This window comes from Cibotium barometz, chromosome 17, assembly GCF_041138505.1.
Source record: "Cibotium barometz isolate CiBa-2024 chromosome 17, ASM4113850v1, whole genome shotgun sequence".
In the NCBI taxonomy this organism is placed as follows: domain Eukaryota; kingdom Viridiplantae; phylum Streptophyta; class Polypodiopsida; order Cyatheales; family Cibotiaceae; genus Cibotium; species Cibotium barometz.
In genome coordinates, this window is record NC_141062.1 from 44,952,974 (window position 1) to 44,975,963 (window position 22,990).

The 22,990-nt window shown below is 46.6% G+C and overlaps 1 protein-coding gene across 3 annotated transcripts; it reads right to left on the reverse strand.

Moving 5' to 3' along the window:
* Nucleotides 1-585: 585 nt before the first annotated feature.
* Nucleotides 586-22,990, reverse strand: LOC147630058 (uncharacterized). 3 transcript variants are annotated; one of them, XM_086811669.1, is made up of 3 exons: nt 22,789-22,990; nt 21,677-22,608; nt 586-1,408 (listed from the first exon to the last, which is right to left on the reverse strand). In XM_086811669.1, the coding sequence occupies exons 2-3, from the start codon at nt 22,454-22,456 to the stop codon at nt 1,235-1,237; spliced, it is 954 nt and encodes a 317-aa protein (XP_086667795.1). In that variant the 5' UTR covers nt 22,457-22,608; nt 22,789-22,990; the 3' UTR covers nt 586-1,234. The 3 variants fall into 3 exon arrangements, with proteins under 3 accessions (XP_086667795.1, XP_086667793.1, XP_086667796.1); XM_086811667.1 differs by having other exon boundaries at nt 586-983; nt 1,221-1,408; nt 21,677-22,990; XM_086811670.1 differs by adding an exon at nt 1,713-1,804 and having other exon boundaries at nt 1,302-1,408; nt 21,677-22,990.

Genomic DNA, 22,990 nt, shown 5'->3' on the forward strand with positions numbered 1-22,990 from the left:
TGGCTGTATTTAACTGCCAAAATGCACACGAACAGGCATGACACCTCTGTCAAAAAGCAACCCTAACAGGCTTGCCCCTTCGCAGGGAAGACAACATAATCAAGGAGTTGAGAGGGTTCAATAACATGCTTGCCACCGTCTTAACACAAATCCCTTGTCAATACAAGAGAAGCATGCCACAGAGGAATCATAGTAACAACCCACTTTTCATTAATGCCACCAATTTGAACCCAATATCATGACCACAAATTCAAACACATTAGGGTGTTTACAGGCCTACCCCGAATCTCAGGATGGACAGGGGAGACTCTCCGTCCTCAAGAATGGGCGGTGGACATCTCCCCCTTTTCACAGATTCTCCTCCATTTCTTGTAGTCTGTAAAACCCCTAAGATTACAAAACTACATTTCAAAGTGCAAGCATAAGGCAGCTTGACTTTTAGAAGAGTATGTTCAGCATGGCAGCCCTTCAATCTGGCATGTAATACATGACATTCTTTTCCATTACATATCTTAATACTCATGCCATCATTAACGAGCTTTCAGCCTTGTCTCAAACCTGAGCTACAAGTGAAAACAACCAACTGCTTACAGAAAGACACCTCTAAACAAAAGTGCTTAGCTTTAATACAATGAAATTCTGTATTTCTGACATTACATGAGCTTTTTACGTATTATGTTTCCTTGCTAGGTGGTGCCATAACTTCCACTTAAGAGCATCCTACCAAGATTGATTCATATAATTCACTCTTCAGATTTAATCGTAACTGATCACATGTTTCTTTTATATTGTGTGGTACCTATCTCAAATCACCTGAACAAAGAACTCCTGATTTTTACAGTTTCGAGGACAAAAATGATAAGCCTCACCAAATTTCAGAACAGAAATGAGACTCTTCCCCATGCAAAAAATTGGAACATGGACCCATGTCTTCTTTCGGACACAGTTACTTTTTCCATTTCCAAGCTTTGTAGTCCTCACATCTAGCAACTCATCAGAAATATGATAAATAGTTAGTTCCCACAAATGGCTTAAATTAGGTGTTATCAGAGTCCATGCATGCATTTACACTGGCAATCTTGGGTAGCTCTATGAACTAAAACCCACTCTAAAATACCATTCCACACTATACTCCATCAAACTAGTAGAAGAAAAAGATAAGCTCTTCACCAATCACAAGCCGTCAAACACCTCTAAAGTCCATGTCCAGTCACACTAACCTAAAATCCGTGCCCTAAAGCCCATGTCCAGGGAAAGCAGTATAGCCTTGAGAACAAAGATACCCAGCTACAATCCCAACAATGGCACCTGCACCCACTTGCAAAGGTGTGTGGCCAAGCAGTTCTTTTAGCTTTTTTTCACTGACCGGATGTCCTTGGAACAGATCCTCCACGATCAAATTCAGCACCTGCAGCATAGTTTTAAAGCCACATGTCATAGGTTGCAAAAATGATTGGCCCTTTTGGTTCAACTTGCATGTAAATTCTCTCTCTCTCTCTCTCTCTCTCTCTCTCTCTCTCTCCCCCGGCCCGCAAGAAACGAGCATATGTGATAAAGCAATACTACGAGATATTCTTGAGGAGGCCTGGCATAGGTTGAGGGAATGACGCCCACCCACACCCATCACAGATCCTCACATCTGGCACACTTATGCACACTCATTTTACCATATTCCCAATCAGCCTCCACTCCCACACCCACCCAAACCTCACCCCACTTCTTCACATCAACCATGGTTAATAAGGCCATCCGGAAACTCCAAAACAGCTGCTTCCAGGATCATGAGGGGATTAGATTGCAGCACCTGGTGTATGAGACAAAAGGTGTACAATGAGTCCATGGAATCTCATCATGTAAAAAAAAGACAACATAACAAAAAAAACAAAAAACTAACACTAATCCCTAGGTAAATGTCTACATGTATGGATCATTATCATCATCCTCATCATGGAGGATCACCATCCTCATCACCGTGGATACAAAGTGGGCGTTGGGTCTTTTGCAAGACGATAATATATCTTCTTCTTCTTCTTCCTCTCTCTGTCTCTGTCTCTGTCTCTGTCTCTGTCTCTCTCTCTCTCTCTCTCAAATAAGACATCACAGCTGTGTGTATGAGGAGAAACATGTCAGTGTATGCCTCCAACAAGAGTAGGCAGCTAGGGATCAAAGCAAATGAACAGTAAATTGAGAGTTTTCATTGCACAAGAAAGAGAAACAGACCCACCAAGCCAGTTAGGGTAGGGAAGAACTAAAGAATTGCAATGATACTACACCACGTAATTTATGGAGATCCTGAAGAATGATGGCATTCAAATCCCTAAAAGATGATTGCCTCACATATCAGTCATTGGAGGAGACACGTACATCAAGCTAAATAGCCCCTGAATTATATATTTAGCCGTATGCTACTTGCACCCAGAGAAACCAGCATACTCAAGACATCTATATCTAGAAGTGAAACAGGAAACCGATACTTCTAACTTGTATTACTGCCTGGACAATGCTTGGGTTTATTGCATGTGTTTTGTCCAGGACAGCTACCTAAAAGTGTGCCCAAAGAGGACAAGGATACAAAGGATGGCTCAGGGAAGAAGCCGGGGGGGTAGACAGAGTATTCTGAAGATGTCAAGACAGCAATATGAGGAGTGCAGAAAGGAGGGAAAGTGTTTTATTTGCGGTAGTAAAGATCACATGAAGAGCCAATGCCCCGAAAACCCCAAGAAAACTCTAGTACAAGAAGCTAAACCCAGTGTCAATGTGACTCCATATGTGCATGGGAATACAGTAAATGAACCAAAAAGCCGTTTGCTTTGCAACGCTTGGGGAAAACTGAAGGAAAAAACTGCTCCGTTTCTATTTGATAATGCTTCTACTGATAATTTTATAGCTATACAGATGGCTTCTACACTTGGGTTGAAACCTGAGGAGATGGGTATGCATATACATGCAGATGCAACCTTTGAGGGTAAGGATGTGAGTGTGACCCCTGTCGTTGGAAAGTTACGCATACACATACATGGATACTTGGATCATGAGGACTTTCTGATTGCTCCAGTTCACAAAGGATTGTTTCCATGACGTTCAATTGGTCACCTCAGAGAGTATGGATGAGTTCCATGCTGCCATATCTCTGTTGAAAAATCTATTAAAAAGTCTCCTTGTTCTTACTTCGTCTTTGTCCATGACAATGTTGAACATGATTATATGGTGTGAGTAACCTTGACCAAGAGAAACTTTCTTTTCTATGAAAATTTGAAGATTGTTTTGGTGACTCTTTGCCAGGAGAGTTACCTCCAGAGAGACCTGAGGATCATCGTATTGATGTGATCCCTGTTAGTTCTTATCACCATTTGGTCCCTTCACCAGTTTTTATCAATGCTTTGGGGCAAGCCCAAACACAAAACAGAACCAAGGTGAGAACGAGGATTTTCCACAGAAGAAAGCTGAAGCATTCACTGGCAAAGTTTGGCTTGAAAGATGGCTACACAGCATGAGCAACAAGCGATTTTAATCATTAAAGTGACTTATAAGGCTTATAAGCCAGTGGGTTCACACACATCATTAAAGCTGGCTCGACATATGATTATTTTTGTGCATGTACAAGTGGACAAAAGGAGGTGCCTAGCTCCAGCTTGGGGAGCAAGTTTATAAAAACCATCAAAGCAGTTATTTTTGCTACTTATGGCAAAAAGGGAAAAGCACATCCAAAAGGGGAGCTGGTCGACTCTATTTAAAAGCAAGGAGGGCTGTTTTTATCATCATGCACGTGAAGAGTTCTGGCCGACTACATCTGTTCTCTCTCTCTCTCCTCCACTCAATGTCGGTCGTACAGTATACGATAGTAGTTTTTTTTCCTCTCTCCTGCTCATCACAGTTCTGGCCATGCAGCAGCACCTGTTTAGAGATACGCACTGGTCGGCAGCAACCGTTTGCTTATCTCTTCCTTGCGATAGTTATACACACCAACAGGCATCTGATTTGTTCTCTCTCCTTGTTCAACACTAGTCGTACAATCTTGGGCAGGCCGGCAGCAGTTTCTGTTGTCTCAGTTCTCCTCTGTTTCGACTGTTGGCTGGCATGACAGCAGTACAGCAGCAATACGACAGCCGTACAGCACATCAGAGTCACCATACAGCATCCGTACAGTCAGTCACGTGTGTAGTTTTCAGCTGGTGATTTTTCTCACAGACCTGGCCGTACAACGAGCAGTGTTTAGAGTTGATTTTGTGACTGTTTTGGGACAGCTTTGAGCAGTTTTTGGAGCTGTTTGTATCTAGGCACTGAATTGAGATCTGGGCAAGTGCCTTCTCGAAGCTTTGTGGCAAATCCAATGCTACAAGCACCCACACCTTGAGTTCTTGTAAAAGCTCTACTGAAATAAAGAAGTTCCTACAAGAGCCGGCTGTTCCAGCTCGGTGCAATGTCTCCTCTTATTTTGTGGCTTCCTGATGTGTTTCGTACCGTGTTTGGTATATTTGAAGTGTCTATCTATTGTCCCGGGTCCCCGGTCAGTTACAGTGGTATCACAGCGCAACTTTTCCAGATTGCTTGGAAAAGGGCAAAGATTTTGGGAAGACTCGGAAAATTCTTATAGTTCTCTTTCACTTTTATTCTCTGGACAGAACATCTTTGCTCGAATACGATATTAAAACACTATTCGAGCACTTGGCTATAGGGTTCCAAAAGACCCTCGATGCCCAAGAGTTTCATATAGAACAATTGGACAAGCTTCTAGGACAGTCGGCCAAACGAGTCCTTGTTGAGCAACTACCGACGCTACCTTTATGTTGAAAGATTATTATCTGGAAAGGTAGCTTGTGACAAGTCGGTGATGAATATCTTCAAAGATCTAGCATAGATGTACGTCGAAAATCCCGCAAATTTCGCTTTTAGGTACCTCTGGGAGAATGGTGACATCAAGGTGCAGCCCAATAGAGAATTCCTCATTCCAAAACCTCCTGAGCAATGCAGAAAACGTTCACCTGAGGATTTGGATGAGCATTCATGTTATGTGAAGAAGAGGCCCCGCTTGCCCTTGGTGACACCTCCTGAGGAACAATTGAAGACCAAAGATCCTCATCCCGCTCCTCTTCCTCTTGGCCTCGAGGGAAGAGTGGCTCTTGGTAGGAAGCCTTGGGCTAGTGTGAAACAACATGCATGGCAGCCTAAATGCACAGATTGTGGAGTAGTAGGTCATATGACAAACTTTTGCCCTCAACCGAAGATCACGCACTATGAGGATGCGTACCAACCACTATACCTACTGTACTAGTCACTGTACATGCTGTACCAACATTTGTACTTGTTGTACCCATTGTACCAGCCACCGTACCGATTATACCTACCACTGTACCGGCTGAATGGAGAGTTGTACTTGTTGTACCAGCTCTATTGCATGAAGACCCGTGGTTTTTGGGGAAGAATCAATACCCACATGGAGGTATATGGATTATGTTGTTGGCTCGGCATTTCTACAGCCTATGTTCCAGCTTGGTTGCCTCGTGTTGGGCTGTGCTATGGCATTTGTATATGGATAATCCGGCATCTCCCGTGGGGAGAGTAAGGCCCTCAAAGCTTGTACATGATATTATTCTCCTTGGGTAATAAAATACTCCAAGGGGGAGATCGGCCCATTCCGGCCTCTATGTGGTGTCACATGTGCAAGCTCCATTTTCAGCATTTGTGGATATTTTGTCCAGCTTTTATGTTTTATGCAAAGTGATGATGGATATGTGTTAAGGCTGTGGCCATGATTAAATGTTTTAATATGCTTTGATGGTATCGACAAGTGTGTCAAAGGCCCTAATCCCCCGAGCACTCACCGCCGCGAGTTACATTGGTATCAGAGCATAGGCTTTCTTGGAAGCGGAGGCTTCCTTTTATCAATAAGGAAGAGAAGAGATCTCAAGTGGGGACCACACTTACCATCATTGTTGTTAAGCATGGCCAACCGCTTCATTGCTTATGAAGCAAGAGCATGAGCAATAGACAGCTTCTTGATCTAAGGATTTATGAATTCGCAAACTTTATCTTGGAAGTATGGAGTTGGCTTTATGTGCACACGTTTAGCACTCTTTCCATATGGATATTGTGGATTATATTATCAAGCTTACATGCAAGCTATATGGAGATATATCTCAGGATATCTTAAGGATATGGTGACGAGATATTTCTTTTGGCTTCATGATCAACCTGGCAAAGAAAAGCTAAGTATACTTTGAGTTTGCAAAGTTGGTGCTTTTGCTATTTACAATGAAGTATTCTTGATGTTCACTAACCCTTGTATAGCCATGCAAGGAGAAAGGTGGTGTTGTTTGCCTTGAGATGGTTTCAGGGAAACATTGTTTATGGCTCCCTTTATTGGGATGGATTATATCTATGGAGATTTCTTTCTTGGATGAGATTTATATAGATATTGGGCTTCACAAGCAATTTCTATGGACGAATCTATGCGAGTTTATAGAGAAGAAATCTTTGGATATCTCATGGATATGATGCTTTTATGGATAAAGTCCACCTCTACTCCAAGGTGTGTAGTTAGCATAGAGTATGCGGTAAGAGTTATGGTATACAAGGATTATGGTATACAAGGATTATGGTATACAGGTCTATGGATTCCTGGACTTCTTTTCTAGGGACTTGGATCCATCCTCAGGTTTATGGATTATGTTTATGACTCCCTTTTATTGGGATGGATTATTCTTTATGGCTCCCTTTATTTGGGATACACTGGACTTACATGGTTCACATACCTTGTGTAGTGTTCTCTTGTCCTACGTGCTCTCTTGAAGATTGTTTCTACCATGTGTGGGTGGAACAATAGAGGGCAGATGGAAGGGAACATAGGCACTTCAAAGGGTAGTGACAAGCACAACATACCCTATGTAGTGTTCTCTTGTCCTACGTGCTCTCTTGAAGATTGTTTCTACCATGTGTGGGTGGAACAATAGAGAGCAGATGGAAGGGAACATGGGCACTTGAGAGGGTAGTGTGAGTTGGTGGCCGAAATGCCTACAAACTATTGGTGGCCGAAATGCCTATAAACTATGTGTAGCAGAAATGCTTATGGAACACCAGGTTATCTATGCTTGCAAGTGATTGTTTTATCTTGTTACTTGAGCCCACCTCTCATCCAAGGTGTGTGGTTAGAGTACCAACACGGAGTGCAAGTGGTAAAGTGGACATGATACCTGGTTGGCAAGGGACTTATGTGTACGCCAAGGGTTATGTGGATTGGCACATGTTTGTGTGCTTTGAGCTTGGATTATGATATCTGGACTTATGGGATTGTTTTGTCTCGCCCGTTTATTTGGGACATGGATTTATTTATCTTTATGCCATATTAGAATCACTATCTCTCCATATAGAGGCCAAGAGGTTCATTGTTCATCTCACCATGCATGTGGATTCATGTTGGGATTGTGAGAGGGCAATTCAATGAACACTCCACCATACATGTGGATTCGTGTTGCGATTGTGGAGTGAGTGTTTCATTGTTTCCACACCATGCTTGTTGATCAGAGTTGGGATTGTATGGGAGAACATGGGAACTGTTGGGATTAGGAGAAAGGATTGCCAGAACTATGGAGAACCAGCTTTTCTGTCTCACCATGGTTTGTGCTCTTGAATGGCACCAGTTTATGTGCATAGCACATGTTTCTATGCGAGGCACTAGTTTCTTGTGCATGGCACTTATTTAAGTGTCTTAGCACCTGGTTGGTGATTTTCATTGGCATATGATTATCTCATTGATATAGGTTATTGAGACACAATTGGCTCTTGTGCCTGTGTCTAGCATATCTTCCACGGAATTCTCGCCCATTTATTTTGGGACATGATTTTGATATTGGTATTATGGAGACTTATTTAGTCTCACCCATTTCTTTGGGACATGGATTCTTCAGTTATATTAGATTTTTGAGACGGTCTCGTCTCGCCCATCTTAATGGGACAAAATTATGTCTTGAAGCTTAAAGTTGCGGACAACTTTTAAGAAGTTGGGGAGGATGTCACCAGCCTGGACATTTCCCAGTATGAAAGGAGTCTTGTGGACTCCAGGATGTCTAAATATTTGGAAAGTAAAAGCTTTGGGAATGGGGGATTATCCTAGAATACAAAGGACCACAGTCCTAAAATTTAGGAGAGTTGCTATTTTTGGCCCAACTCCGATGGAGATTCTGTTCGCGTCATTACATCTGGAATTGCGCAGATACCAAGAGTTGGCAAAGTGCCTATGACACAATGTCTATCAGTTGGGATAGTTTTAGAGATAAAGTTTATGAAAGGACCCATCTCTTAGATTGGGACATGTGGCAAGAAAGTGAACCAAAGTGAGACAAGTGGCCTGACACTTGTTAGAAAATGGATCAAAGTGAGACAAGTGGCCTCACACTTGTCACTTCAGCTATTGTGTGGCTCTCCACTTGTCATTGTAGCCTTCTCTTGCCATTTTAGCTCATGGGAGGCCCAAATCTATAAATTGGAGCCCTATCTCTTCATTAATGGAGGCTCTCTTGCTGCACACTAGCTTCTACCACCGTTACAGGCTGCCCTAATGATGGCTACTCTCTTTCTCTCTCTCTTGAAGGCTGCCCATGAAGAATACCGGCTGTTGGGGACTGTTTTGGAGGCTTCCATCGCGAAGAAATACTTAAGGCAAGGGTATTTAATCATTTATTATGATTTCTAGCCACTGTACTTGTTGTACCTGCTGTACCAACCACCGTACCGACTGTACCAACCACTGTACTTGCTGTACCAACCACTGTACCGGGCTGTACCAGCTTCTGTACTTGCTGTACCAGCCACTGTATCTGCTGTACTAGTCACTGTACATGCTATACCAACATTTGTACTTGTTGTACCTACTGTACCAGCCACCGCACCTATTGTACCAGCCACTGTACCGACTGTACCAGCCATTGTACTTGCTGTACTGACTGAATGGAGAATTATACTTGCTGTACCAGCTCTATTGCATGAAGACCCGTGGTTTTTGGGAAAGAATCAGTATCCACACGGAGGTATATGGATTATGTTGTTGGCCCAGCATTTCTACAGCCTATGTTCCGGCTTGGTTGCCTCATGTTGGGCTGTGCTATGGCATTTGTATATGGATAATCCGGCATCGGGGAGAGGAAGGCCCTCAAAGCTTGTACATGATATTATTCTCCTTGGGTAATAAAATACTCCAAGGGGGAGGTCGGCCCATTCCGGCCTCTATGTGGTGTCACATGTGCAAGCTCCATTTTCAGCATTTGTGGATATTTTGTCCAGCTTTTATGTTTTATGCAAAGTGATGATGGATATGTGTTAAGACTGTGGCCATGATTAAATGTTTTAATATGCTTTGATGGTATCGACAAGTGTGTCAAAGGCCCTAGTCCCCCGGGCACTCACCGCCGCGAGTTACACATGTTGAGCGGCCACCTAAACATGAATGGGAAGGGTGCATTAATGCCTTCCCAAGGATGGATTTGTAAGGGCTGTCTGGAAATTACAGCTCATACATAATGATGTGTGTGGTCCCATGGGGACACCATCATTTGGGAAGCATCTATACTTTGTAGCATTCATTGATGACTATTCCACATTTGCTTGGGTTTACCCTTTGAGGGAAAAGTCTGAAGTCTTCATGTGTTTTCAGCATTTTGTTGTTAAAGCCGAAAATGAGATAGGTTGTAAAGTACAAACCCTCTGCTCAGATCAAGGGGGGGAATACATGTCAGATGCATTTAAGGCATATTTGGCAAAAAGAGGCATAAAGCATCAATGTACTTTGCCTTACACACCATAGCAAAATGGTGTCGCAAAAGGGAAGAACACGTCATTGATGGAGATGGCAAGATGTATGGTTAAGAGCAAGAATCTGCCTCACAAATTCTGGATGGAGGCAATTATGTGTGCTACACATGTTTTGAGCAAGTGCCCTACGAAGGCTTTGAAGACCATCACTCCTTTTGAGGCCTGGTATGATAGGAAACCTACGGTTGACTCTCTCAAAATTTTTGGTTGCCTTGCATATATCAATTGAATGATCCACTGGTCGGCAAGGGGACAAGACTAGAGGTAACTCCACAAGAAAAAGATCTTGCGAGGCAAAGAAGGGTTGAGCCAAATATGCCTCCTTAGAATTATAGTTGGGTATGGTCTCTTCAGCAAAATATACCATTAAAAGTGTGGAAGAACAACCTGCCTTTCAAACCCACCGCGTTGCTTGAAGTGCGAACAAGGTCAGAGTAGAAGGTTGATTGGAGATCGATGACAGTATTATTTTTGACAAATGGTAAAGTGTGACTTCGTAAACTAATAAGAGGGTCATATTGATAAAACCATTGCTGACCCAAGATCATGTTGTATTTGCATAGGGGCAAGTCCATCTTATCACGATATTGGTAAATGGGATAAGAAAGTAGAGGGGCCATGGTGTTGCAATACAATCTACAACCACCTACCAACTCTCTCTCTCTCTTAAGTGTGGCAACTACAAGTGGTGTATTTTCAAACACTCATCCATCGTCGTTGCCACAAAGTAAAGAGTATCCAATGTCGATCTGATTGGGCAACCACAAATTGATCCAATAAGTGTCAACACATATGTGGACACATAAGTAGGAATAGTAGAGGTAGATTGTGCTTGTGCCACTACCTTAATTACACATGCTTATGCAAGCTAGGACATAACCATAGCATGCTTACCTTTTGAATTTTCTGAGCACTAAACTTGGGACTCGTCTTCCGAGCTTAAAGGTTCCATGTTGGAGATTTGTTGATTATTAGGGCCTTTAGGGCACTCAAACCGACGATGGTTACCTAAATAGATGGAACATAATCCTGACTTTTGTTGACCTTGAGAAGAGGATTGAGTAAACTGTTTGGGGTTACGAGATTGGTCACATCCAAAGTCACATCCACAGTCGAACCCTCATGGTTGATAAGCCTCTTGGTGCCATAGACAACTCATCTCGTTGTCGAGGCTTTTGGAAAGATTATTGTTGAGAATTAGGTCGAGGTTGAGAACCACCAAAAGACGACTTTGAACCATCACGAACCAATCGATTACCATTACCGAAGTTAATAGATCCTCTCCAATCTATCACCACCCTCCTTGGGAATCAAATGAATTAATCTCTCTCACAGCCTCTTCGACATGGAGCCTGTCATCATAATCTCATTGAAGGCAGCTTTAAAGCCGCCTTCCATGAGATCCCAATGCCAAAGAAATAAAGAGGCCAGACGTCCATCTTCTCCCAGTCATTTGCCCCTGGGAGAGCCGTCAAAGCCTTCACAAGCACCTCTGAAGTAAAGGGAATTAACAAGAAAGTCCGGAGAGCGGGGGGGGGGGGGGGGGGGGGGGGGGCACCTCTCTCATGTGCCGTGAGACCCACTCACATGCATCCAACACTTGAGAGGATAGGGTGGCACCCATGAGAAGAGAACGGAAGAAGGAATGAAGGAAGTCTATGGCAATGGCTCGCACCGGGGGGGGGGGGGGGGGGGGGGGATCCATAACTATGGATCCATCCTGGTGGCCTCGCAAGATGCGGAAACCATCCCTCCGCCTATGTGAGCCATAAATCTCAAAGAAATCTCCGATAACCCTATCACCTGCCCAGGTCCAAAAGGAGGCTCTGGCATGGTATATGTACTCCATCCTCTGCTCCTTGATGAAACTAAGCCCTGTACGGGCTGTAGCCAACTAGGCCTCAATCCACGGGCTCTCCTGGGTACTCTCCTGAAGCCGCCAAGTCTATGTTAGAAGTCATCTCCTGTCTAGATTTATACACCAGGGCCTTTGTTGTGGGTGTGCCCGCCCTTATGAGGTGTTTTATCATTTTTCCCCACTCTTCGCATTTTTCCCTATTTTTCCCATTTTTCTGTGGCTTGGGAGGCAGCCCTGAGTTGGCAGGAGGATCCATTTGCTGGCTGACTACATCAGATGTGTGTGTACTGGAGCTGGCCAACTATACTTGATGCAGTCGTGGACCCTCAGAGCTGGCCGACTGGCTGCATGTTGCTGGCCGACTGTAGATGCAGTCGTGGAGCCTTTTTCAGCAGGCCGACTGCACATGTGGGGGCATATAAATAGGCCCCCACCCCCATACCACTCATTGTATCATACCAGGATCTTCTTGTGTATATCAGAGCAGAGTTACACGCCTACATCTCTCTCTCTCTTGTGCTGTTTTTCTGCATGCGTTTTTTGCTCTTGTGTTCCCAGATCTGGTCTTCATCTCTGCTGCGTATTCTGACATGGTATCAGAGCCTAGGCTCTAGATAGTTCTTGGGATTTGTGTGAGCAAGAGGGGGACTGTTGTGTGGCTGATTGGCGGACTGTTTTGGACTGTTCGGGAAGAGGAGAAGCAAGAGGACGGCGGGCTGATTTGCTGGACAGCCACTTGCAGGTTTTAGTTCTTCTTTGTTCCCACCCACGTACCCTTTTCAGAGAACATCCCCGCAATGGCAGATCTATTTGAGATGGCCGAGAGACATGTGAAGATCCCGACACTCCCCACGTTCCCGGTGGACCGTCAGTTGGACGGGAGCAACTACGGCATATGGAAGGTTATGATGGAATCTCTTCTGGAGTCTTACGACCTCGCTGATTTCGTCGTTGTTGGGGTTCCACAGCCGGAAGTAGAGGACGGGGAGTTACCGTCAACCCGAAAGGCCCGGGAGGCCCAGACACAGATGTGGGATCGTGTCAACGCCAGGGTCCGTTCGTTTATTTTCCTCAACTGCACACCACAGGTAATCAATCATGTAAAGCATATGACGCTGGGCTAGAGGTATATGGCAGCATTTGGCTTCTCTTTACAACAGGGTATCGCCCATGAAGAGGATTTCCTTGGAAGTATAGATGCGGGTTATGAGCCCTGCAAAGTCGTCGACGATGCGGGAGCATATTAACAAGCTGCAGGCTCTTCAGCAGGAAGTTCTTCAAGTTGGGAAGGAGATATCGTCAGAGGACATGGCCATAACATTGCTGTCACATTTGCCCTCTTCGTACTCAGCATTTTACTCGTCGTTGATTATCAGTGGCAGGCTCAGCACCATCACGTGGGAGGAGCTTGTGCCCATGGTCCTGGACTAGGAGGAACGATTCACGAACCCTTCTCAGGGTGGAGGTTCGGAGGCCTTAACTGGCCAACGGTCGAAAGGCTGTACCTCGGGCAAAGGGAAGGCTTCATCGGAGAAGTCTTCTGAGAAGAAGTCCGATGCTGACCGCGAGAAACTGAAGGCAGAGAGGACCTGTAATGATTGTGGCGAGAAAGGCCACTATTGGAGGTAGTGTCCCAAGCGGAAGACCGAGAAGGGTGAAGATTCCTCAGCAGCAATCATGAAGACTCCGGCTTTTCTGCACCTGGAGGTGATGGACACCGATGTTTCATTTTCTTCAGGCAGGGAGGAGATTGGAGGACTCTCCGCAACGGATACTCGGGAGTGGATTCTCGATAGTGGTGCTTCCATGCACATGACTCCTTCCCGTTCCGGTTTACAGGATCTCTGCAGGCTTTCTGGTCATATTCTTACTGGGGATACGTCCACTATCCCAGTTCACAGTGAGGGCAGGATGGAGATAGTTCCCGATGGCAGAGGGGGGAAGCATTCCTCCCAGGTGTTGTATGTTCCGGCACTTGGTTTTCATCTGTTGTCAGTGCATCAGGTTTGCAAGACTGGCGTACGGGTGGAGTTTGATGAGCATTTTGTTGCTCTCCGGGACAAAGCAACAGGCCAAGTGGCTTGGGAAGGCGGAGTGGAGAATGGAGTTTATAGGCTTTCAGCACTTTCTCTCCCAGGTCCTCAGGTTTGTGATGAGTGACAGTCTCGTAATGGCCACTTGTGTGTGGATACGCTGCAGGTGCGGGCTTTCCAGGACCAGATGGTGGATAGCTTGCCAGTAGATGGCAGCAGTTGGAAGGAACTTTCCAGTACTGATGTTGGTAGTTCTTGTGTTCGTCAGTCAGAGGAAGCTGAACAGGTCACTTATGCTCTGATGTCTCGTAGTATTCGGGACATAGAACTTCTAGTAGTTGAGGATGTTCTTTCCACGGGGACCTTTCGGAAAGCCAGGTAGGTGGCAGGTGCTTACTTGCAGAAGGAGGTGGTTTCTCCAGGCTTTGTGGTTCCGGATTCAGAGGGGGTGGTTGACAAGTTTTAGAAGGCCTTGCGTGGTCTTCAGAAGGTTTCCAGGACTTGTTTGTGCACCGTAACAGGTGTTGATCCTTGTGAGCAATGTGATGTCTCTGTGACTCAGAAGCTGTATGGTTCATTGATCTGGTTGATGGACACCAGATTGGACGGGAGCTTCCTGATGAGGCGGTTGAGCTCATGGTTGCAGATGTCTCTTTGGGAGGCAGGATTGCGTTTCCTGTGGTTTCTGCGCCATGCGAAGGATCATGGACTCTTTTACACAGGAGGGGGATTGCTGGATGGAGTCCGACTCCATGGTTGGAGTGACTTGGTTTGGGGAGGAGATTCGGACATGAGGAGATCTACTTCAGGCCCAGGAACAGTTTTACGGAGCAGTAGAGGTCAGTCATCTTTTGCCTTGTCGCGGACAGAGGCAGAGTACCGGGCTGCTTGTGATGCTGCTTGTGAGGTGGTGAGGATGCAGAGGTTACATTGCAGGTTTGAGCTTCCACTGGAGGAACCCATGGTCATCCAGAGGCACTTTGTTCGTGAACAGATCGTTGCTGATGACATCTTGCTAGAGTTTTGTTCGACGGAGGGCAGTACGGTGGACCTCTTCACGAAGTCGCTCTCTTAGGACTTGCTCGGGCGGCACCCTAGCTCCCAGTGGTTGGTTTCACAGCCACGAGCTGAGAGAGGGTGTTAGAAGTCATCTCCTGTCTAGATTTATACACCAGGGCCTTTGTTGTGGGTGTGCCCGCCCTTATGAGGTGTTTTATCATTTTTCCCCACTCTCCGCATTTTTCCCCTATTTTTCCCATTTTTCTGTGGCTTGGGAGGCAGCCCTGAGTTGGCAGGAGGATCCATTTGCTGGCCGACTACGTCAGATGTGTGTACTGGAGCTGGCCGACTGTACTTGATGCAGTCGTGGACCCTCAGAGCTGGCCGACTAGCTGCATGTTGCTGGCCGACTGTAGACGCAGTCGTGGAGCCTTTTTCAGCAGGCCGACTACACATGTGGGGGCATATAAATAGGCCCCCACCCCCATACCACTCATTGTATCATACCGGGATCTTCTTGTGTATATCAGAGCAGAGTTACACGCCTACATCTCTCTTTCTCTTGTGCTGTTTTTCTGCATGCGTTTATTGCTCGTTTGTTTCCAAATCTGGTCTTCATCTCCGCTGCGTATTCTGACAGGCTAGTGTCATGTGCACGCTAGGGGCAGGTAGATTGGCGAGCTAGAGTGTAATATGTTGTGGGCGGACTTGTGCTTTTTGGTCCGCTATTGATAGCGTGTGCTTTTTGGGCCGGCCTTCCCTATTTATTGTGGGGAGGGGTACCAGTTGGGCACACAGACGGATGGAGCTCAGGAGTGCAGAGCACGTGGAGCGGAGAGCTCCACCGTGCAATAGGCCATCGTCCTTGGGGGGGGACAACCCTTGGTGGTATCAGACACTGGAGGACGGTGGCAGGACACTCGCGAGGGCATGATGCTCTAGCTCGTGGCTCGGTGGGGATGGCCAAGATTGTGAGCCTCGCTCACGGCTGTCAAGGTTGGGTGGCGAGTATGCCTGCACCCCCTTCATGGTTTATGGTTTGTTTTATAGGTTTGCCTTACGGGGAGATCTTGGAGGTTTGACAGTGGTATCAGAGCCAACCCTAACGCAAGAAGCTGAAAGGTATGAGTGGGTATGCATCACATCTGACAAGATACCCGGGTATGCTTCTCATCGTTCTCTTCCTATGAATCGTTGCTTTTTCTATCAAGTCGTTGGTCTATGTTGCATGAGATTGTGTTTGGCGTAGGGAAAAAGTATGTCTAGTCGTGTGAGAGAGGGGAGAAGCAATCGTGGTGGTTTATGTGTGGAGTGAGCCCTCTTTTGAAGAGTCTCATGCTTGACCATGCTGGCTATGCTAAGGGGCAGGTGGCTGTACAGTGGTCGCACCAGTACAGCAGCCGTACAAGGCTGTACGGGCCTGTGCATACAGGTACAGCAGCCGTACAAGACTGTACGGGCCTCTGCATACAGGTACAGCAACCACACACGTGACGGGTCTGGATAGAGGCCTGGACAGGCCGTACTTGTGGTACAGGGGTCGTATGAGCACAGTATACACAGCTGTACATATGAACGGACTGGTGTGCAGAAAAAGCAGCGTCAGACCTGCACAACCACCTCTGAATAGTCCGTACAGTCTATGGATAGCAGTGCACAAGAGGGAAAAGCAGCCGGCAGTAGTCTAAAAACAGCGTGTCTCAGTTTTTAAAAGAAAAAACAGAATGTTTTTTGTTTTAAAAAAAAGTGAGCGTTGGTTTCTCACAAGAAAAAAGCATGATGTATATAAAAAAAAAAGCATGGCATGACTTTTTGAACAAAGCTGGACATTGTTTTTAGAAAAGCATGGGACAGTTTTTTTTAAATATCAAGGGGACTCGTATATTTACACACATTAGAAAAAAAAAAAGAAGCAGGCAGTTTTTTTTTAATGAAAAAAAAAACACCTACCTTCCCGAAGCCAATGGCGCGCGTGGGGGTCCCTTACCTGGTCACTTGGGCGACGGACGTGGGAAGGGCTGTCGACGGCACTTGTGAAGGGCTGTTGGTCGACCAGGCTGTCGGCGGTTGCAAGGACTGTCGGGGCTCGATAGGGCTTGTGGCAGCCCACATAGGGACTGCACCTTGCTGACGGGCACCCCTTTGGGGTGAGGAAGCCCAAGTGTTTGGAGCTGTTTCCCATGCAGCCATGCATGACGTGTGCACGCACTCATGCAAATGCAGGGCAGTCTAGCAGAGCTGCACATGCCACAGCCATCCATGTTACCCGAGGTCTACCACACGTAGCCAAAGGTTGTGGACAACCACATGTAGGTTGTCCAGACAGAGGCGTACGATCATTAGTGGGCTGCCCTACAGCAGCAAGTGATGGCGACACGTTTTTCTACGATCTCTCTTCAGATTCTTTTCTCTCCAAGATGTCTAGGTTGTGTACGGGACTTTGTGGTGTACTTGCGAGGTTCAGATGCACGTGCTTCGTTCTATCTCAGTTTTGGACCAGCGTGTTATGAGGTATGTGTTTGTTTTTCACATGCAAGGAACATGCAAGATAGGGTTTAACAATAAAAGCACAGTGTTGTACCGTGTTATGCAAGTACACATGTTTGTTCTGGGGTACACATGGGAGTTTTTACTCCAAGAACTTTATTGAGACACACACACACAAGAGTTAGTCATGGACTTGTACCATGCAAGACATAAACCTAATACCCTACAGCTATTGGAATGACCATTGTTTTCGTTGTTGGGCTTTGATAGGCAAGACATATTTGCATATGCAGGATTGAGGAATAGTTGACTACACATTGACACTATGGCTACATGGATATTTGATAGAGGGCACCTAGATTAAGTTTACTTGTTGGGATTCATTGTCAGATTGCATGACAAGACAGTTATGCGACAATATCCAATATGTACCTTTTCAGCCTTACAGTCCTTAAGGTTTTGATGGTCCTCTAGTTTATGTCCATAACAGGAGTGTGTACAGATATATTCACGCTATTCCAAGTATACCCGCCTATTCTTATACCAAGACTATTGAATCATGGTTATTCAAGAATTTGCGCTATGCACATAAGTTTTTGGAAGCAAGTTTTGGTTTCCAAGATTTTTTGGGTTTAGACAGATGCTTTGACTAGGACGCTGGTCAAGGTTGTTCTTCTTTGTGTACACAGATGTTGTCTAATCCCTAGACCGAGTTATGATCATAAGTCTCATTTGGAGTTCTTGCTTTCGAGAACTTGTTTCAGTTTGTGGCACATGATCAGCCATTGGCATTTATTGTTTCTGATAGATCGCGATGAATCCACAAAATGGTGTTTTGTAGTAATCGTAGCACGTGTATGGGGTGTGTCATGGTGGTATGGGACGCCATGATCCATCACATGTTATGGGGCCAAGCCAAATTGTCAAGGCTTCATTCAAACTCTGCGCCTACAAACACAAGGCTATCTCAATATTTTTTAGGGATAGATACTTTACTTTTGATATAGACAGTTATGATAGATGCTAGCTTGCGTCATAACCAGGTCTGTTGGAACAGTTGTTTCTTTCATGTCCAAGGTACTCAGAGACTTTTCGAGGTGTGTTTGGGAAGTTAGACTTCCAAGGTGACGAAGTACAGATTGATGATCTTTTCTAGAAGATCGGTTCTTCTCTTGTTTGGGAAGAGACTAGTGTTGTGTTCCACTTGGTTCAGGCTTCAGTAGTAGGTTCTGGGTTTTCCCAGTTTTGTGGTTTTTTTTTTCCAGACCAGATTTATAGAGGACATCAAGATGAAAGCATGGTAGTCAAATGGAAGATACTTCTGGTTTCGGGATAACTCTTTAGGATAGTGGTTGCTTACCTTTGGTACTGGTAGCATTGTCAGCTTCGAGTTACTCAAATGATCCATTTGCTCCGGATTCGGCTTTTGTGACTAGGAATTGACGCTCATGTCATGTTACTTGAGCAGGTCGATCTCTTAGTCGGATTGTCCTTGAGACTATTGGTTTCGACCAATAGAGGGTGTTTCCTTAGTGTTGCAAGGGTGACAACTTCTCCTCGAGTTCTTTTTCTTGAGCTCAAGAGTGAGCTCTTTTGAGAAAGGGGAGTCTGTCATGTGCACGCTAGGGGCAGGCAGATTGGCGAGCTAGAGTGTAATATGTTGTGGGCGGACTTGTGCTTTTTGGTCCGCCATTGATAGCATGTGCTTTTTGGGCCTTCCTTCCCTATTTATTGGGGGGAGGGGTACCGGTTGGGCACGCACCGACGGATGGAGCTCAGGAGTGCAGAGCGCGTGGAGCGGAGAGCTCCACCGTGCAGTAGGCCATCGTCCTTGGGGGGGGACAACCCTTGGTGGTATCAGACACACTTCATGGTTTATGGTTTGTGTTATAGGTTTGCCTTACGGGGAGATCTTGGAGGTTTGACAACTAGGCTCCGATGAATACTCCACTCCTGCTCTCGGAAGGGTGATCTCTCCAAGGCTTGCGCCCGAACTAGTGTGAAAATCCTAGCTCTCCCAAATCTCCTCTACCCTACTACAAATCTCAAGGCACTAAATGAGGCTGCCTAGGATTCGAGTGCTCAAATTTATGTCGTACTTCCATGGATCCTCCAAGGAAAGAATGACAGGAGCATGATCATGACATAATATCAATCATGCCACCAAGTCTCATCTACATAAAACCGGTCTAATCTATGGAAAGATTGGGGCCTGTAATTGTCCAGTCGGATCGCAAAAAGCGTAGACTCTCGAGGTTGCATCCGAACTCTAGTAAATGCCGAGGGTCCCGTCCCCTCCATGCCGAGTACTCCGTGCCTGAAATTGTAGCCATGCCACCTCCAAGTCTATCCTTTGTTGACTCTGACATGCTAAAATCCCCACCCATGCACCAAAACTCTGCTCGTGGGAAGGACTGCCGAACCATACGCTAGAAAATGGCTCTACCTACTCCAGCATTCAACACATATATGTTCAAAAAGCCCACTTTGTCCTCTCCAATCTTGATGATCACCCATTGAGCTCTCCTAGGGTCAATGGTGCCGGAATCAACCATTGCAGGTAAGAGCTACTCACTGATGGAAATGCATACCCAGAGCCACCCACCTCCTCATCCGTGCCAATGGCTAGAAGTGAGTAAGCATGTCAGTGACACGCAAATCATGTAGATGGTGTGAGAGCTCTATGGCATGTCCGTGAATAGCGGCAAGCATCGACTCCGTGCTCAAATCCGTCCCCACCGTTGTACTCAGACGGAAGGAGAAAATCATCACGCCACTCTCTGGGTGAAAGGCCTAGAGTGATGCAAAACCACACAAATGCGAATGGGGGCCACCGTCTCCTCGAAGATGCCACTCCGTCAATAGGGAAGCATTGGTAGAAGATGTAGTCAACTAACTGCCCCAAAACCCCGAGGGGGGAGGGGGTGCTTGGCAACTCCGGAGGGAGAGCACGCACTGGAGAGGCCGCAATGGTCATCACTACAGGCTCCAAGAAACAATGGATCAAGCAGCGAACCGAGCTAGCTTGCTACCGCCTCTCCAGGTCACACATGGTCAACGGGCGGTGGGAGTGCTCCGGCAAGGTAGAAAAGGGAAGGGGGGGAAGGTAGGGAAGGGGATTCCAAAGAAGCCAAGGCGGAAGGAGCCAAACGGGGGGAAGCTAGAGCAGAAGATGGGGGCAGTGGGGGAGGAGAAGCGCGAGGGGGGGGGGAGGGGGGGGGGGGGGGGCAAGGGGGCAAGGGACGAGGTTAGGCCCGCCGGAGGCTCTGAAGGGTTAGAGGGCCTTGCGGGAATTTGCATACTTGGAGCTGGACCATGACGAGGCAACAGACTCCAAAAAAGAGGGGGGGGGGGGGGGGGGGGGGGAACATTGGTCTGCCACTCTCCTCCATCAGGATCCTCAGACCCGGGACCCCCCCCTCCCCTCCATGAGGAGCTGAGCTGCACACCGGGGGGGGGACCATTGGTCTGCCACTCTCTTGCATCAAGATCCTCATGACCGGGACCCCCCCTCCCCTCCATGAGGAGCTGAGTTGCGCACCGAGGGGGGGGGGACAACTGGGGGCGCCCTCCTGGACTGACAACGTGGACAAACTCTAGCATGATGTCCCATCTACCAGCAAACGAAGCATTGGCTGGGGAGGCCAAAGTACTCCACTCGGTAAAATAGAAGCTCCATGGAGACAAGGAAGCGATATGACATGAGAGGAACTGACTCCGGAGAGGCTATGCAGATACGAAGAGAGGGCATAGGCATGGAAGCCATCTGAGCTAGAACAAAAGCGGCGGTGGGAGGGGATTCCATCACTCTCCCGATAAGACCACCAATCTCTGAGAGGAAAGGAAGGTACTCCTCGAGAGACCAGGAAAGTAGACTATCGCAGGAAAGCAAACACCAGTCAAAGGGTCGGACGCTGGGTCAAAGTCATGTTGCCACCTCGCAAAGAAGGCTTGGGCCGTGTCAACCTAGTAGTATCCACGTCCCAAAGGATGAATATCAGTGATCTTTCCAAGCTCGCCATTAGGGCTTGCTTGCAAAAGATCCTTGAGCTGTCCACATGCTGGGCAGCCTCCCACAATCTTGCAGACCAAGGTGGTGGCCTCCAGGTAGTAGGAGACTGTCAAAGCAAGGAGCTGGAGGTCCACTTCTGAGAAGGAAAGGCAAGGGACGACGGCCTCAAGCCGGGGATGACAGAGGGGCTGCCATGGAGTCCTTTGAGGACAATCTGACAAACTCACTATACCACCTTAAAAACAACAAAACTGTTCTTTGTAAAATGAGGAATCATGCATAACTTCAGGTTAAACCTTATGGCCATGCTTGTAGCATGAGCATGTCATGCAAAACTTAAGGCTAAAACCTCACGATCATGTTTTGTGAAATGGGCATGTCATGCAATACTTGAGGCTAAACCTGACAATCAGTTCTACGATTGTGAAGCATAAACAACAGGCAGCAACTCAAAACAGAGGAAAGAAATAAGAAGATCCTTACTTCAGCTTGCATGCCTGCGTGCCTTCTCACGCCTGTTGCATCATACATGACAATGAGGCTGAAGCCAAGGCATACAGGAAAGAGGGCATCGCTTATGCCATGGCAGACAGCAACAGAGGTTGTCAGGGCAACACAAAGAGCTGAATGTGACGAAGGCATGCCCCCGGATCCAAGCAGCATCTTGAAATCCCACCTTTTCTCCACAAAGAAAGTGGTAAAAACCTTGAGAACCTGTGCTATGGTCCAAGCCACTAGCCCTGACATGAAGGTAGGATTCGCACATAATGTGGCTAAAACTGGGCTTATGTGGTCCTTCGCCATTGCTGTAGTGCTTAGCAAAGCCATAGCCAGCCCACCTTGCTCCTTAAAGGAGCTGGAGAGTCCCCTTTCCATTGAGTTGCTATTGAGTTCTGCCAATAATTCATTGATATCACCATCGATTGGTTCACTGATATGAGTATGCATTGGTTTCTTCAACATGGCCTTTTGGTGCAAGAAGGAAGTAAGGGCTGATGCTGCATGGGTTAAGCTCAATGCAAGAGCTGCCACTGCATGTAAAGATGGAAAAACCCTTGACGCCCATAGTCTCTGAAAGCCTTCCAATGCAGATGAAGCTGCAGAAGAAGAGATGGAGCACACAGAAGGGCCATGTCGGAGGCCATTACTATTTCCTTTCTTCGAAACATGCAGCTGTATGTCCAATGGAAAGCGCCCAATTCTGAAAGCATTGATAGGTTGCAAAAGGCATGATTCATGGCTGTGCAGATGCAGGAGCGCCATAGCCAAAAAGGGCGAGGGGGTGCAGAACCCACAGCAAAACTACATGCAGAAGTGCATCAGAGGATGGAAAGGGGGCTTGTTACAGAAAAGGAGAAGACCACCATGGGCATTGCGCAATTTATTGTCGTTGAAAAGGAACCCACATAGCAGAACTGCAGTTGCAGGAGAACCCACGAAGTAAACTGCAGTTAGAGGAGAACCCAAGACGCAAAACTGTAGGTAGAGAAGAACCCACAACGTAAAACTAGTTGCGGAACGGAATGCAAAACACCCATTTGGGAATTGCGCAGAACAGAAGAAAGACAGGGATCTGACAAAACAGTAGCACGTACAGGGAGAGTGAGAGAGAAGGGGATAGTGCAACTTGACTTTTGTTCATGCAAGGCTTCAAGACGCCGAGAACGATCCTTTCGCGTCTTAGAATATGCTGAAGAGGCAGTGGGCGAGGGAGAGAGTGAGACGACATGGCTTCCATGCACTCCTGGCCACAAAAACTCCTCTGCCAGTGGCCAGGGACCCCCATGATCCAGCAGG